This window comes from Polypterus senegalus, chromosome 12 (assembly GCF_016835505.1).
Source record: "Polypterus senegalus isolate Bchr_013 chromosome 12, ASM1683550v1, whole genome shotgun sequence".
NCBI lineage: Eukaryota > Metazoa > Chordata > Cladistia > Polypteriformes > Polypteridae > Polypterus > Polypterus senegalus.
The window spans coordinates 141,432,672-141,446,779 of record NC_053165.1 but is presented as its reverse complement, the minus strand read 5'-3'; the positions used below and the strand labels follow the sequence as shown (position 1 = coordinate 141,446,779).

Genomic DNA, 14,108 nt, shown 5'->3' with positions numbered 1-14,108 from the left:
TGGCTGTCAGGAAATGAAAATTCATGCAGGCTCCTGACATGGCTACAGCATGCAATATATGCTGAAAGTGAAGCACATTGCACAGGCCAGTCAGATGAGCATCAACTGTGGAATACACCATGTAGGCACAGAAAACATGGAGAGCTGTCTGCACACATGGAGGTCTACAGGGCCTTTATAACAGATCAGTTGTCTTCATTTCAACCCAAAGTCATACACTGATTGCAAAACAACTTCATCCACACTGTTATACTGTGAATAAAAGATCTGCAAGATCACCTCAGTGTCAATCCAAAAGCAGTAGCCTTTTCACTTATGACAAGAAACAAGAAATGATAAGACAGCAGGACACTGGTGCACATATCAAACTGAGGGTGTCAGTCTGAATATAGAGACATTGAGCAACTTGCTAACACTGTGGCCCATTGCCATCCTAGACAATGTCTATGGAACAAAGTACATGGGCTGAAATCATAGAGCATTTCTCCAAAGAATTCCATGAGAGCAAGTGGGGAAAAAGAAGCACATGAACCTTCTTTTTCTGAGTGTTTCCTAGTAGCAATAATAACAGCAGTAACGAACAGGGATGGCATGGTGGTACATTGGTCAGTGGTGACGCTGGGTCTGATGAAAGGTACTTTCCTTGGGGACCTTAAACACTTTGTCCTTATTAGCCTAGGGGAAGGGTGGTGTCTCTACTCAAGGTTTTAGGTGAATTTTAGGTTAATAGGGGGTTCACAGTTGACTCAGTATGAGAGAGTAAAGTTTGCTCATACCATGCTGCTTGTTTTCTTTTCTTGTATTTATGTATGCAAGATGTGCCCTAAAAGTAAGTCAAGCAGCTGCTTCCTCACTCTTCATGCAGTGGCATCCCCACCAAATTTTCATCACGAGGGCCAGGAAAAAGTTTGAAGTGGCACACTAGCATTAATGCATGTAACTGTCTAATTGCTTCATTCAGGCCCCCTGTTTTTCAAAGGGTTTTTCAGGCTCCCTTGGTGACACCACCGTCACCATGTGACTTTAGACTTTATCCTTTTTTTATGGCCTCTGACTACTGGATAGTCTCTGACCATCCTGTGACCCTGAACTGGATTAAGCGAATAAGGGACTGTTGCATTGCAATCTTACATAAGTCATTTTATAAAGGTTATGGTGTTAGATTTTTAAATTTAACAGCAGCATAATGATAATCCTATGAATTTCATTAAAAGAATACTCCGCCCAAAAATATATTTATTTCATTTTCTACTTAGCCTATGTAGTTTTTTATGATAGCCTAAGAAAAAATGTATATCACCTTTTCATGAAGAGCGAACGAAAAAGGTTTATGATACAACAGAACCCAATGGTGGCCAGGGCTGTACCACAGCAAAGGATGGGAAAAATGTTCATGGAAAAAATTCTCATGTTATTCGTGTTGCATAATCCACATGTCTCTCATTCAGTTGTATGCTCAAAACATGTGAAACACATGCATTTTTTGCTAAAATATTATTAATAGTTATGTCAGGAAAGATCTGTGTACAACACAAACAAAAAAGTTCTGTGCCATTGAATTGAAGACCCACTTCTGCCCCTCATTCATTGGTTAAAAGTCTTGGCTTCAATTCAAAAGTACAGTATTATGGGAATGCCTTTATGTGCTGTATGGTGATTTTTTCAGAATTAACTATCAATGATATTTTAGCAAAAAATTGCAAGTGCCTGGCACATTTTTGAACATAAAACTGGAAGACGGACATGTGGATTATGTGTCACATATAATGTTACAATTTTTTTTTGTTTCCATGGATGTTTATCACATTGTTCGATGCTACACAGCACTAGTTACCATTGGGTTTTATTATATCATGAAAACACGAGATTAAATAGTTTTCTCGACTATAACATATAAGTAACATATAAAAAAAAAATATGATTTTTTTGGGTGGCGTAATCTTCTAAGCTTTATGATGTATTTTGAAGCTTGACTCTACTGCTAGTCAATACCTGTAATCTAAAAGCCAACATTAAGAAACAGATACTATAACATACTAGTGACAACTTTTGGCTTCATGTTATTTAGATGAAAGAATGTACCTTATTAACTTTTATGAAATACAAGAACTTGTTCTTCTTTCTTTTTGGTATTTTTCTTTTCAAAAAAATTCCGCATATCTGCTGATGATTGTCTATGTTATTTCACTTTCATTGTTCCTGAAATGGGCAGACTTTTTTTGTTTGTTTTTAATACATTTATTGTATGTGTGTGAGTCAGAGCTTCATTTCCTTGTATCTGATGTCTCTTTTGTTTTCTTAGTGTTTAGCCTCAAGTGTTATCAGTGTCAAACGGATGCCAATGGGACCTGTATAGAGATGCAACAGACGTGCAGTGCCCCTAACATGACGTGTGGCTCCCTAACACAGCAAATCACTATGAGTAAGACCAGAATTTTTTATCTCATATATCCAACGAAAATCAATACACTTATAAGATAGTCAGCATTGTGATATTTGCTATATTACATATGCTAATTATGTGTAGTATGTTCATACAAACATAATATGGATACCAAATAAAAGACGCTCAAGTCTGCAGCATAGGAAATGAACAAAATGACCCTGAGATCAAAGCAAATCACTCAGCGTTAATACACTTCAGGCCTTGAGAAATTCAACTTCCACAAAAATATTCCTTCAAAAGTTAAAAACATCCTCACCAAACCATCCTCAAATGTTTTCAGGAACCATAATGTGGGAAAACATACTGAATTAATAGTTACTTTGATCTCACTTCAAATATCACTCTCAATATCACTTTCTTTTGTGCCTTCTGACAGTGCAGAATCTAGATAATCAACAACATGCAAAATTTCTCTTGATGATAGTGACTGCTTATATTTGAAGCTGTACTGTAAAAAAAGTTGACACTCGGTCCATCTATTTGCAGCCATCTAGAAAATAAAATCAAGAAACATGCACTAGGCAGCTGGAATCGATGCTTAACAATGCTTTGAGCCTTCTGTTCCTTGATGTCGACAACTGCCTTAAACATGACTTATTACTATGTATATTTATTAGCAAACATAATTTTGGAGCATACATGTTCTAATGTTATGAAGGAGAGAATTGTGCAACAGACAGACAGATAGAAAGAATTATTTTAGTTGTCCCAATGGGAAATCCTTTCACAGAGGCTCAAAAAGTAGTGGTTAAGGCTTTGGACATGAAACCCTGAGGTTGTGGATTTAAATCCAGTTTCTGACACTGTTTGACCAATAGCAAGTCACTTGACTTGTCTGTGCTCCAATTGAAAAAACAAAGGAAATGTAACCAATTGTATCTCAAATGTGTAAGTGACCTTGGATAAAAGTGCCAGCCAAATAAAACTAGCCCTAACCCTAAACCTAACCCTAGATAGATAGATAGATAGATAGATAGATAGATAGATAGATAGATAGATAGATAGATAGATAGATAGATAGATAGATAGATAGATAATTAAACAACAACTCCCTCCTCAAAAACACATGAGACGACTTGGCTAATAATAACAAAGAAGTCCCAGTGAGGCATTATGCAGGCTGTTGGTATAAAGGAGCTCCAGTGTTGTTTCTTGACACACTTCAGCTTAATAATTCATCAGAGAGAGGATGTGCATCATTGTTCATAATGGCACTCAGGTTTATTTTATTTCTCTCCTTCACTACGACCTCCAGGTGGTCTACAGTGCATCCTATAACTGAGCTTGCCTTTTAAATTAGCCTATGGATTCTGTGGGCCTCTCTTGAAGTGATTTTACCAGCCCAGCACATCACAGCTTAGGGAATCGCACTTCCCATCACAGAGTTACAGTACAGAACATGTAGAGAATGTCACTATCTTTTCATTTAACAAAATGCTTGTGGTGTTACAACTTTTCCACAAATGTTTGATTTTTTTTTAAATCTTCAACTGTTGAAAATAATAATCTAACAACTGATCATTTCACAAAACAGTTCTTAATTGTATTGATAGAAAGGATGAAGGAATATTCCTTTACTGACACTAAAGATGATTAAGAATTGAAAAAGTAGTAATATCACCGAAATACTGACTTAATCCAAATGGATATGATGAAAATGTAAACTGTCCAGTCTTCAGTATTGATCAAGCTGCTCTGATAACAGAGGGCTAGTTGGCACTGAAACTTTTTCGATTAACAAAATTATTGTTTTCAAATGTGATGGCAATAATGTTAGCTAATGGTAGTGAAATTCACATTTGTGAGTTGAGAAAGACCAAGAATACACAAGATTAGCATAACAAGAAGAAAGTTAGTTTTCTTTTCAGTGCTCTGATTTTGGAAAATAATTTTGTGATATGGAGATAAAAAGACGACTTAAAGCCCAGTCCACACTAACATCACTGTGTACAGTACTAGACTAATGTCTCTCTATTTCAGTTTAATTTAAAAGCTTGGCAACAGTCTGACTGCTTCATGGATTCTTATTTTAATCTCTAAACATCCATAATGTACATAACACTTTCTTATCTCTTAGGTGGGTTAAATAGGACTACAAAATGGAGAACATGTCTAGCAGATGCAAACTGTGGTGTTCCTGTCTCCTTCAATAATGGAACAAGTCGAATAACGCTTGCTTCAAAATGCTGCAGTACTGACTTGTGCAACACGAATTATGTTCCAGGTAGGGTTGAAATGCTGATTGCTGTTTTGGTGAAGTGTAGACTGAATGGTGTCTGTGTACATCGTAATACAAAGCTCAGGGCTCAAATCATCTGAATTGAGTCTGTATGTGCGCTGTACAATAAAGCCTGATTCTGCTGCCTGTCCTGAGACTCCAAGTACCTTCTTTGGGACTGAGGGTGCCTGTGTTGCCTAATCTGCTTCAACAGTGGTTTGAATGGGTGTTTTGGTTCATCTTTATGTGGAATATATGCAACATGTCGTACATATTTTTAAAAAGTGCACTGCACCTCCACAGTGATGTAAACAAGAGGCATTAACCGAATTGATTTTACTGGTGTACAGGCAATTACTTGGATAGCACAATCAGTCCTTTTTGTTACGGGTTAATGAAAAGAAAATGAAAAGCGAGATCCTCTACAACTCTGCTGAAATGAGAGCAGACAACGAGAATCATTTAATGCAACATTCTGAAATGGGTCATGGGAGGCAGCATTGGTTTATACCCACTTGGGTCCAATTTAGAATTTTTAATTATCCTAATGTGTTTTTGAGATGTGGAAGGAAAACCAGATATATAATAAGTGGAGAATGTGTAGACTCAACATAGACAGTCAATGGGTTCATAATCTGAATGTGAGATGCTGGATTTGTGAGGCAGCTGAACTAACCACTGCTACCAGGAATTATTTTACTGTTGTAATTAAAATAATCTTTTTATAAAGTAACCTGTATTTGAGAAAGCATGCAGATTTTGTTTTTGACATTTTCACTCATTTTTCCAACCACAGCGTACACAGACAGTAATCAAAATGGACTACAGTGTTGCAGCAGTGATTCATGCAGTACAACGGTGATGTGCCTTGGCAAGGAGACTGTCTGTGCAACAGTCCAAGGTGAGCGAGGACCAAATGACATGTTTACTTTAAATTTTTATTAACCTAGCGGTATATTCAGATTTCTTTGTTTTGCCTTTTTAATATGTGCATGCTCTACATATTATATACAATAGGAAAAAAAAGTTGGATTTTCAAACTTTGTTTCTAAATAAAATATACAGGCTTTTTAAAAGGTAATGTTTTGTGATTATTTATGCTTTTCTTATTCATTTACTTTAAGATCAGAAAGACGGTGTTCTTATTGTTCAAAAAGGATGTGCAACCAGCAATATCTGCACATCCAACTTTGGACAATCCCAGTATCTGCTACCAGGACAGATTTCCTGCTGCACTGGACTCCTCTGCAACAAACAAAGAGGTACTGGATTATGCTTCTTCTGTTCTCTATTTTATCACATTAGATGAAAGAAAAATTGTTAAGAGATTAGTTCTTCTGCTTTTTAGATCTATTACGGCCTAGTCAGTCTCACATTGCCCACATGGAATTTCAATGAATTCCCTAAATTCTAAACTTGTTTAGTTATTAGACACCTCTGTCTATGCAACGTGTCCCACACAAGTCTGGTTCTTTATTTGTGCCCAGTGCTGCAAGAGTAGGTTCTGATGCCCAAAACCTCGCAATGGAAAAAGTGTGTTTAGAAATGGAGGGATAAAATAATCAGAGTCAGTTTTTCAAAGTATGCAGAACCTAGCTGTAAGCTGTCTGTGATCAATGGGTACCACATTTAGGTTTGGCTCCTACTGTATCTTGCCTGTGATGCTGCTGGGATAGATATATATATATATAGATATATATATATATATATATATATAGATATATATATATATATATATATATATATATATATAGATATATATGGTGTGAGAGAGTTTCTAAACTCTTGTGGGATTCCACTCAACTGGATAACACGTGGAAGAGTGTCCCAAAGCAATCGCAGTCTGCCATACATATTAAATATATATATATATATAAATTTTTAATAAATTTGCAAAAACCTCAAGTAAACTTTTTCATGTTGTCATTAATGGGGTGTTGTGTGTAGAATTCTAAGGAAAAAATAAATTTAATCCTATATATATATATATATATATACACATATATATATATACACACACAGAGAGAGAGAGAGAGAGAGAGAGAGAGATGCATTTTTGTTGTATCTAAACTAAAAGTGTTACTGATACGGGATTTTTCAGACATTCATAAAATGCCTTACAAAAATGTTTTTTAGTGCTTAGCATGTTAGATCAATGTCCATTCTTTGTTTTGTTTTTTTTTTTTACTTCCAGTGGCCCCTCTGCAATGCTATCAGTGTTTTCAGGGCAATGGCAATTCCTGTGAGGAAAAAGTGGAGCAGTGTACATCATCGGCAATGTTCTGCGCAAGTGCTACAGTTGAACACCATCTGTGTAAGACATTTTTTTATACCTGCACCAAGTATACAATATGACATACAGCCACATTGACAATCAATTTGTAAAGAAAGAGGTTATATCTTCAATAATATATAAAGATTATGAAAAATTGTTTCATACACAATATAGTCTAAAGACATGGGGATGTAGTCACATGGAGAGGCAAGCCCCTAAATGGGATGGTACTGCAGACAGGCAGCCAATTTAGGGGAGATGTATCCTGGATTGATAAGGGTCTATTAAGAGACAAAGAAGTGGATGTCTAGGAAGTAGAGATGGTGTGGTCTCAAATTACTACCATTTGTCAGTGCCATACCTATGCGTTGCTTATGGTGTATGAAGGGTTTTTGACTCTTTACACAGCAGATTGACCAAATTATTGAGGGGTTCTTTCCCTGAGATTGGCACTAAAGATTTTCTTAATTTTGAAAGGAGGATAAATTAAGGATGAACATGACATAATTAGTGAAGTTCAGGAAGAGGTACTTGCCTACACGAAGAACAGACCTTCTTGGAGTTTGAGACAAAAAGAAGGGCGGATACCATCTGAATTGTCAGGGGAGCTGAATAACAGTATGTCTAACAGTATATGAATAAATATAAAATACAAAGTTGATTGACTTAAATTCAGCAGGATGGTACACATCAGTCAGTAGGTATCCGCTAAGAAACAACATTTACATATATCAGTATTTAGTGGTAAACTCCAAAAAAAAACCTAAATATCCCAAAATCTCAAAAATGCTTTGACAGATTTGATTGGAATGAAAAGTATCTTATGGGAAAGAAAAAAGACATTTTAAAGAACATACACCAGACTTTTAAGAAATAGGAGTAGCTCTCTAGTACACCTTTTTAGCAAGTTCTACCCAACATTCTTGAAAGCAACACTGGAGTCAGGGTCTGGCTGATATATGGACAGGTGGCAGCTTCAAATACAGAAACGTACAATATGTGACTTGGCATTAAAAATGCAACAGCTCAAATAAAATTTGCCAGTTGTATCATTTACTTTTGAAGTTAGCAGAAAAATGAAATCAAGAAATCACGTCTTTATCTGAATACCTTTTTAACTTTAACTTTTCCCTCCACCCAATTCTTCCCTAGCAAATACATTTACTTTTAGAGAAGATCGAAAAGCATGTGTAGAGCCAAACATTTGCAATCAGCAAATCTCCTTCAACAATGGAACACATCGCTGGGATACCAAAGTGAATTGCTGCACCAAAGACTTCTGTAACAGTGAAACTGCTCAAGGTAATCATTAGCAAATGTTTGGGAAACTTGCAGAAACAGCTAAATAGCAATTGGAAAGTTCTCTTATTCAGGGCCTAACAATTGATATATGCATAAGAATTACAAATATACTACTTCCAACATTTTACTAAGAAGGCACGCATGGTTCCCAGTTCCTCTTAAATGGGAAATACATTTTTCCTTCTTCCTCTCTATTCATGTGAACCTTCAGTATGAGACTGTGATTCAAAGCACTTTAGAATTTGAATTATTTAACTTCCTCTGAACTTTATGTTCAAGGCTCCTAAAGTAATTATGCATGTTCAATAAGGAAGGGAGGGATGAATAAAATTAGGGTAACAAAACAGTGTGTCATGCCTCTGACATGGAAGTGAAGTTAATAGAAGGAAACTCTTCTCTTACACAGCATTCAGTTTACCTTGGAGCTGTTCAAAGTGCTTTCACTGGCCTTCAATTTCAGTTTGCCATGAAGGTCTGTCAGGTTTTCAACCTGGGGACAAACAGCACAAGGCATGCGGACACCATAGGCAGCACACAGGGCACCACAGACCCATACATAGAAAGAGACCCTGTCATTGTGACAGTTGATACTGGTAGGCATGGCACACTTCGCAAATTTTAGGCATATGGAGTGATGAACCAAATACAAGTAAGAACTGGGCTCAAGACAAAAAGCTATCATAGATGTGGAGCTAATCTATTACCTGGCGCAGTCACACATAACCGCAACACCAAGATAATTTAGAGTCACCAGTTTACAATAATAAAATTCCCCATACTTTGAGTTGGGCATTCCCTGTAAAATTTTCATTACTTTCCATACCAAATAAGAAGCTCTTAACTTGTTATGGCATTTTTACATTTGCTCTTGCCTCAGGGTCAGAGTTTAACCTGAACTATCTACCACCAATGTGTGTTATTTCTCTCTTTCAATGATTCACATTTTTCTTTCTTTTTTTTTTAAAAAGCAATTTACTAATCATCATGGAATTGTTTTTTCTAATTTTGTGCCCCTACAAAAGCAAGCCCCCAAATACTGGATTTTAAAAGATAATGATTTACGAAAAAGTACACAGGATGGCAAATATGATATTTAACCAACTTTACCTTTTTTCCCCATTTGATTTAGTTGCCAGTGACAACTCCCAGAATGGACTGGGATGTTGCCAGAATAAAGCCTGCACAAACATTGTCACATGTATGGGAAATGAAGATAGCTGTGCGGTGATGGAAGGTAACCAAACTCTCTATTCAGATACTTTAGTTGTATAATCACTTAAACACTTCACCCCAAACCCTTTGTGTATGTTGTGTATGAAGGAAACTGGAGTATTTTTCAAGTTTCAACTGTTATATTTAAAGAGAAACCCACACACACCTATTATCATCTTGTGATTCTACTAATAGAGGATCATGTGATGTTAGAGAATGTACCTTATTGATTCCATACTTGCTTTTATATTCAAACCTGCTTAGTTCACTGGAAAGCGACAGGAAGTTGTTTCAACTTTTTTCTTTTCTAGGTGCTTTCATAGTGTGTTGAAATTTGCAGTATGGAAGGTTACAGAGAGCCACAATTCAAAAATTCCAGGGTTAAGCAGGTCAACCAATTTGGTGATCCAGAGGATCGAGGATTCAATTATTGTAGGGAATCAAATGCCAATGTGCAGCAATAATTCATGCAACATGAAGATAATATTTTGGTACAACAAACAAATCAATGTCTAACTAGGAGTTTCACCAAACTTTTTATATAAAATGTTTCTCAACATTTCACCTAGCAGAACCCAAGAATTACATTTTCACAGATTTACTTAGCACAATCATGTAAATAGACAAGCAATGCAAAATAAAAAGGTAAAACAAGCACTGCAACATAGTAATTAGTACTGATCGGCAAAATTCAATGAAGCATTTTGAACAGCAAATATGCTGCGTTCACCAAAATATTTTCCTGGAAATTCACTATGAGGCTGACGTAGAAAAACATTTGTTTTCTTTTCTCCAGTGCACCATGTAGTCAGCCCCCCAAGAACATAACACTGACTCCTGTAGTGGGCCAAAATTTTGTGGAAAATGCACAAATATATTTAAACAGAAAATACACATGAAGAAGGAAACTAGAAATGTGTCTGTGTAATCGTGTCTTAAAAGTAATGATTTTTTTGCCAATGGACTTGTATATGATCTGTATGTTAATACGCGAGTCTAGCCTTCAATAATATTACCCAGTGTGCTGTGCAGTTGATGCAACCAGGAAGGAGTGAAGAATCCACACGCTTTATTATTGTGCTTATTTGGTAGCAACAGCAGCCAAGAACAAGCAATAGCAAAAAAAAAATAAAGCTGTACTTTTTGGTTCGAGAGAGGCAAGTACTGGTTATTGGACCTGTGGAGACCAACATTTAATGAATTTATGATTTCTGTCTGCAACAAATGATATTGTTCTGATATTTAATTCTGTTAATTTTGTCTCAGGGAGGCCAACACTGCTGCCTGCTGACCTTTATATGTTTAAACAAACTGGCAAATTGTTAGAAAGTGTGGTGATAATACTGCACAGTGTTCACCGAGGACCAGCTTTCAAATCAGAGCTGTACTCATGGCCCATGTACAACTTTCACCCAGAAATTACCCATTTAAAATTGTCTGCTGTGGGAGCCTGATCATTTAGTGCAGTTACTCCTAAACTATGGAACACTTTCCTCTTTGAAGTCTCATTACAGAACATATCAGTACTATACCTTTATTAGGACCTAACAGTTTTATACTTCAAATTAGTTATTTTGCTGCTATACAGTTTTATATTTACCTGTTCATGTCTGATGTTATTAATTTTTATACTGTGTTGTGTTTTGTTATCCCGTGATATTCTCTATATATTTGCGATTTAATTTAGGTTTGGGATAAGGAATTAAAAAAAAAAAAAAATTTTTGTACCTACATTTTCATCAAAACTTCCAGTTTTTCCAGCAATGCTGGTTTCAAAACAGAAAACAATGCTGAAAACTGGAAAATTGTGTGACAAAGTCACACCAATACTAACACTTATTTATGCACAGATAGTGGAGGAAACTAAACTACACTGAAAAACTTCTCTTCTCACTTATGTGTTGGCTAATTTACTATTCCAAACTGACAGTAATAGGTGGTGAAGATTACTGTAAAGTGAATCCTTTGTCTTAGAAATACTTTAATGGGGTTTGTTCAATGCTAACTCTAACAGTTATATATGGCGCATGTTGTTTCTCAGGACTTTATATGAAGAAAATGTCAAACAGTAATTCCATCATTAAAAAACAAAATTATCCATTTCACAGAATAGTAACAATAGCACAATGTCTGTGATACTAACACTTTATGTGATATTAACATCTAATTATTTATTATCCAAAAACAATTAACATGCTCTTTTTTTTTTTTTTTAGATCCAACTACAGGTGACATTTTCAGAGGTTGTTCAAGCCGGAGCCTTTGCAACATCAACTCATCTTTATTGCTTGGCGAGTTGGCAAAAACAACTTCCTGCTGCAGTGACAACTTTTGTAACAGTGCCAACCAAGCTGGATTTCACAGTTTACTATTTTTATTAACTTTTATCACTTTTCTGTTCACATACTGATAAACTGTGATTGTTCGGTTATGAAGGTGCTATTTATGATTTAACTAGTAATATTTATTATACACAATACTAAAATAAGCCATGTTCTCAGGTCTTGGAATTTTTCAAATCTGTTAACTCGTTCCCTGCACTTTCTACTTGATCAGATTTGTTTGTAGGGATGTGCCTCTAACTCCAGTGGGAAAGCTTCTTTAAAAATAAATTTGTTACCTGTTATGGAGAATCAATGCATCTCTTCTAAGCGCACCTCTTGATTATTTCAAAGATATAGGATCTAAATTTAAAAACAGTACAAGTGATTTTGATAAGTAAATGAATGGCTAATAAAAAGACAAGACACTGAACAGCATATGTAACAAACTGTAGTTCACTGAATGCTTCTAATAGCTCATCATAAAACGCTGCAGAAAACTTTATAATGCTGATGAAAAAGTGCATGTGTAAGAAGTGACACAAGTCCAGTGCCTCAATTAACTATGAGCTGAATGCACTTGCACCTTTCTAGTGATGCCAATTGAATCACAATCTTAGACAGAGAGAGAGAGAGAGAGATTAGGCGCACGCACTGATACAGTACATTGCCACACCCAAAACATGTCAAAACAACTTAGGATCCCAGATAATGACCCAAGTGCAGCCATGCAACGGGTGACAACTCAGCCCCATACTAGTTCAGATGGAAAATGGAACAGTGTGAGGTATTTTATGGTGGCTGGAGTGCCAATCCTGCCACCAACCCCCAAGTTTTTCCCTACAGGGCCTACATGCAGGGCTAGATGCAGATTAACATCATACTCGGGAGGAAGAAATTACAGATTAAGGGCCTTACTCAAGGGCCCAAAGGAGTAGACTCACTTTTGGCATTTTACGGGATGCGAACCGCCAACTTTCCGATTGCCACTACAGTTCCCTAGCCTCAGAGCCACCACAACCTTAGATCTATTATAAACACATCCTACACTAACTAAAGATGACTTCATTTTAATATATATTTTTTGGATACTGAAAAAATGGTAACCTTTTATTATCACCCTTCCAGATTAGTTTTTGAATATACAAAATTTACCGTGTCTCTATTGCCATCATTTTTAATACCACATCACATATTGCTTTTATTATACATAATGGCATCACATGGGTGCATTTGCAGGCAGTGTGGCATAGTGGTTAGTTAGGCTTTTGGACTTCAAACACTGAGGTTGTGGGTCCAAATCCCACTACTTACACTGGGCGACTATGAGTGAGTCACTTCACCTGCCATGTGCTCCCACTGAAAAACAAAAGAAACTGAACCAATTGCATCTCCAACACAAGGTGCCTTATACAGCAAAACTCTTCTGATCAGTACTGTAAAATTCAAAACCACATATTACTAAAAACAAAATATAACATTGAAGTGGCTTGGTCTTCTGCCCAAGAGCAATATCAAATCTTCTTAAATCATTATTTATTTTTCATTTAAATTATTGTATTACTTTATTGCATCAAAATGAACTTTGTAAAATGTATTTATTTTATAGGGTGTTTAACAATTGTTAAGTGTTTGTATTTTTCATTCACAAAGACAAAACAGTGTTTTTCACATTTAAACCATTGTAATTGCTACCAATGTACCCCCAGTTTTTTATTTAGTGCAGATTACAAGTTGTTTGCATAGAAAAAAACTCAACACTCAAAGTAACAGTAATAACTTTTAAACTTAAGAGGATTTTACAAAAATCTAGAATACTTCAACACAGTTCCCTTGCTGCTCTAAATATTTATTATATTAACATTAAAAAAAAAAGTTTTTGTTAAGCCAGTATTGTTTAACTGTTTTACATTGTTAGCAACTGCTTTATCAAAAATAATTGGGCTCTAATTAAGAATTTTGGTTAGGACAAAAATCTTCAGTTGGTGTGGCCCTCCAGGACTAAACTTGAGGACCCCCCTGAACCAATGTGTAATCTCATTACAGTATACTATTCACACATTGTTCCCCTGCTGTACTGACAAGGACCAGGCCAGGGCAAAGATACCAGAATTATTGGGAGCCCTGGAATCCAAGCATGACACAATTTAATTATCCTATAGATGGCAGGCATAAATTGGTCTAATACTGTAGAATGTCCAAGATTGTGACAGTTTTGCAGATGTTCACCCTGTATGTAATTTGTACAGCAGATGTAGATTTGTGAATAAAGAACACTATACAAAAAGAGGATGCTGACCTGAAATTAACATAATACATTGACAATACGATATG

The 14,108-nt window shown here is 36.0% G+C and overlaps 1 protein-coding gene across 1 annotated transcript in view; it reads left to right on the top strand.

Moving 5' to 3' along the window:
* The window catches only part of LOC120541739 (extracellular matrix protein A-like), a 32,778-nt gene extending 20,496 nt beyond the window's left edge, over window positions 1-12,282 (top strand). Inside the window, exons 10-17 of the mRNA XM_039773639.1 lie at window positions 2,303-2,422; window positions 4,524-4,670; window positions 5,461-5,565; window positions 5,789-5,926; window positions 6,859-6,978; window positions 8,092-8,241; window positions 9,371-9,475; window positions 11,670-12,282. Coding sequence (XP_039629573.1) covers window positions 2,303-2,422; window positions 4,524-4,670; window positions 5,461-5,565; window positions 5,789-5,926; window positions 6,859-6,978; window positions 8,092-8,241; window positions 9,371-9,475; window positions 11,670-11,863 — 1,079 coding nt within the window. The 3' untranslated portion in view covers window positions 11,864-12,282. The remainder of the gene's footprint in view (window positions 1-2,302; window positions 2,423-4,523; window positions 4,671-5,460; window positions 5,566-5,788; window positions 5,927-6,858; window positions 6,979-8,091; window positions 8,242-9,370; window positions 9,476-11,669) is intronic.
* Window positions 12,283-14,108: the final 1,826 nt, after the last annotated feature.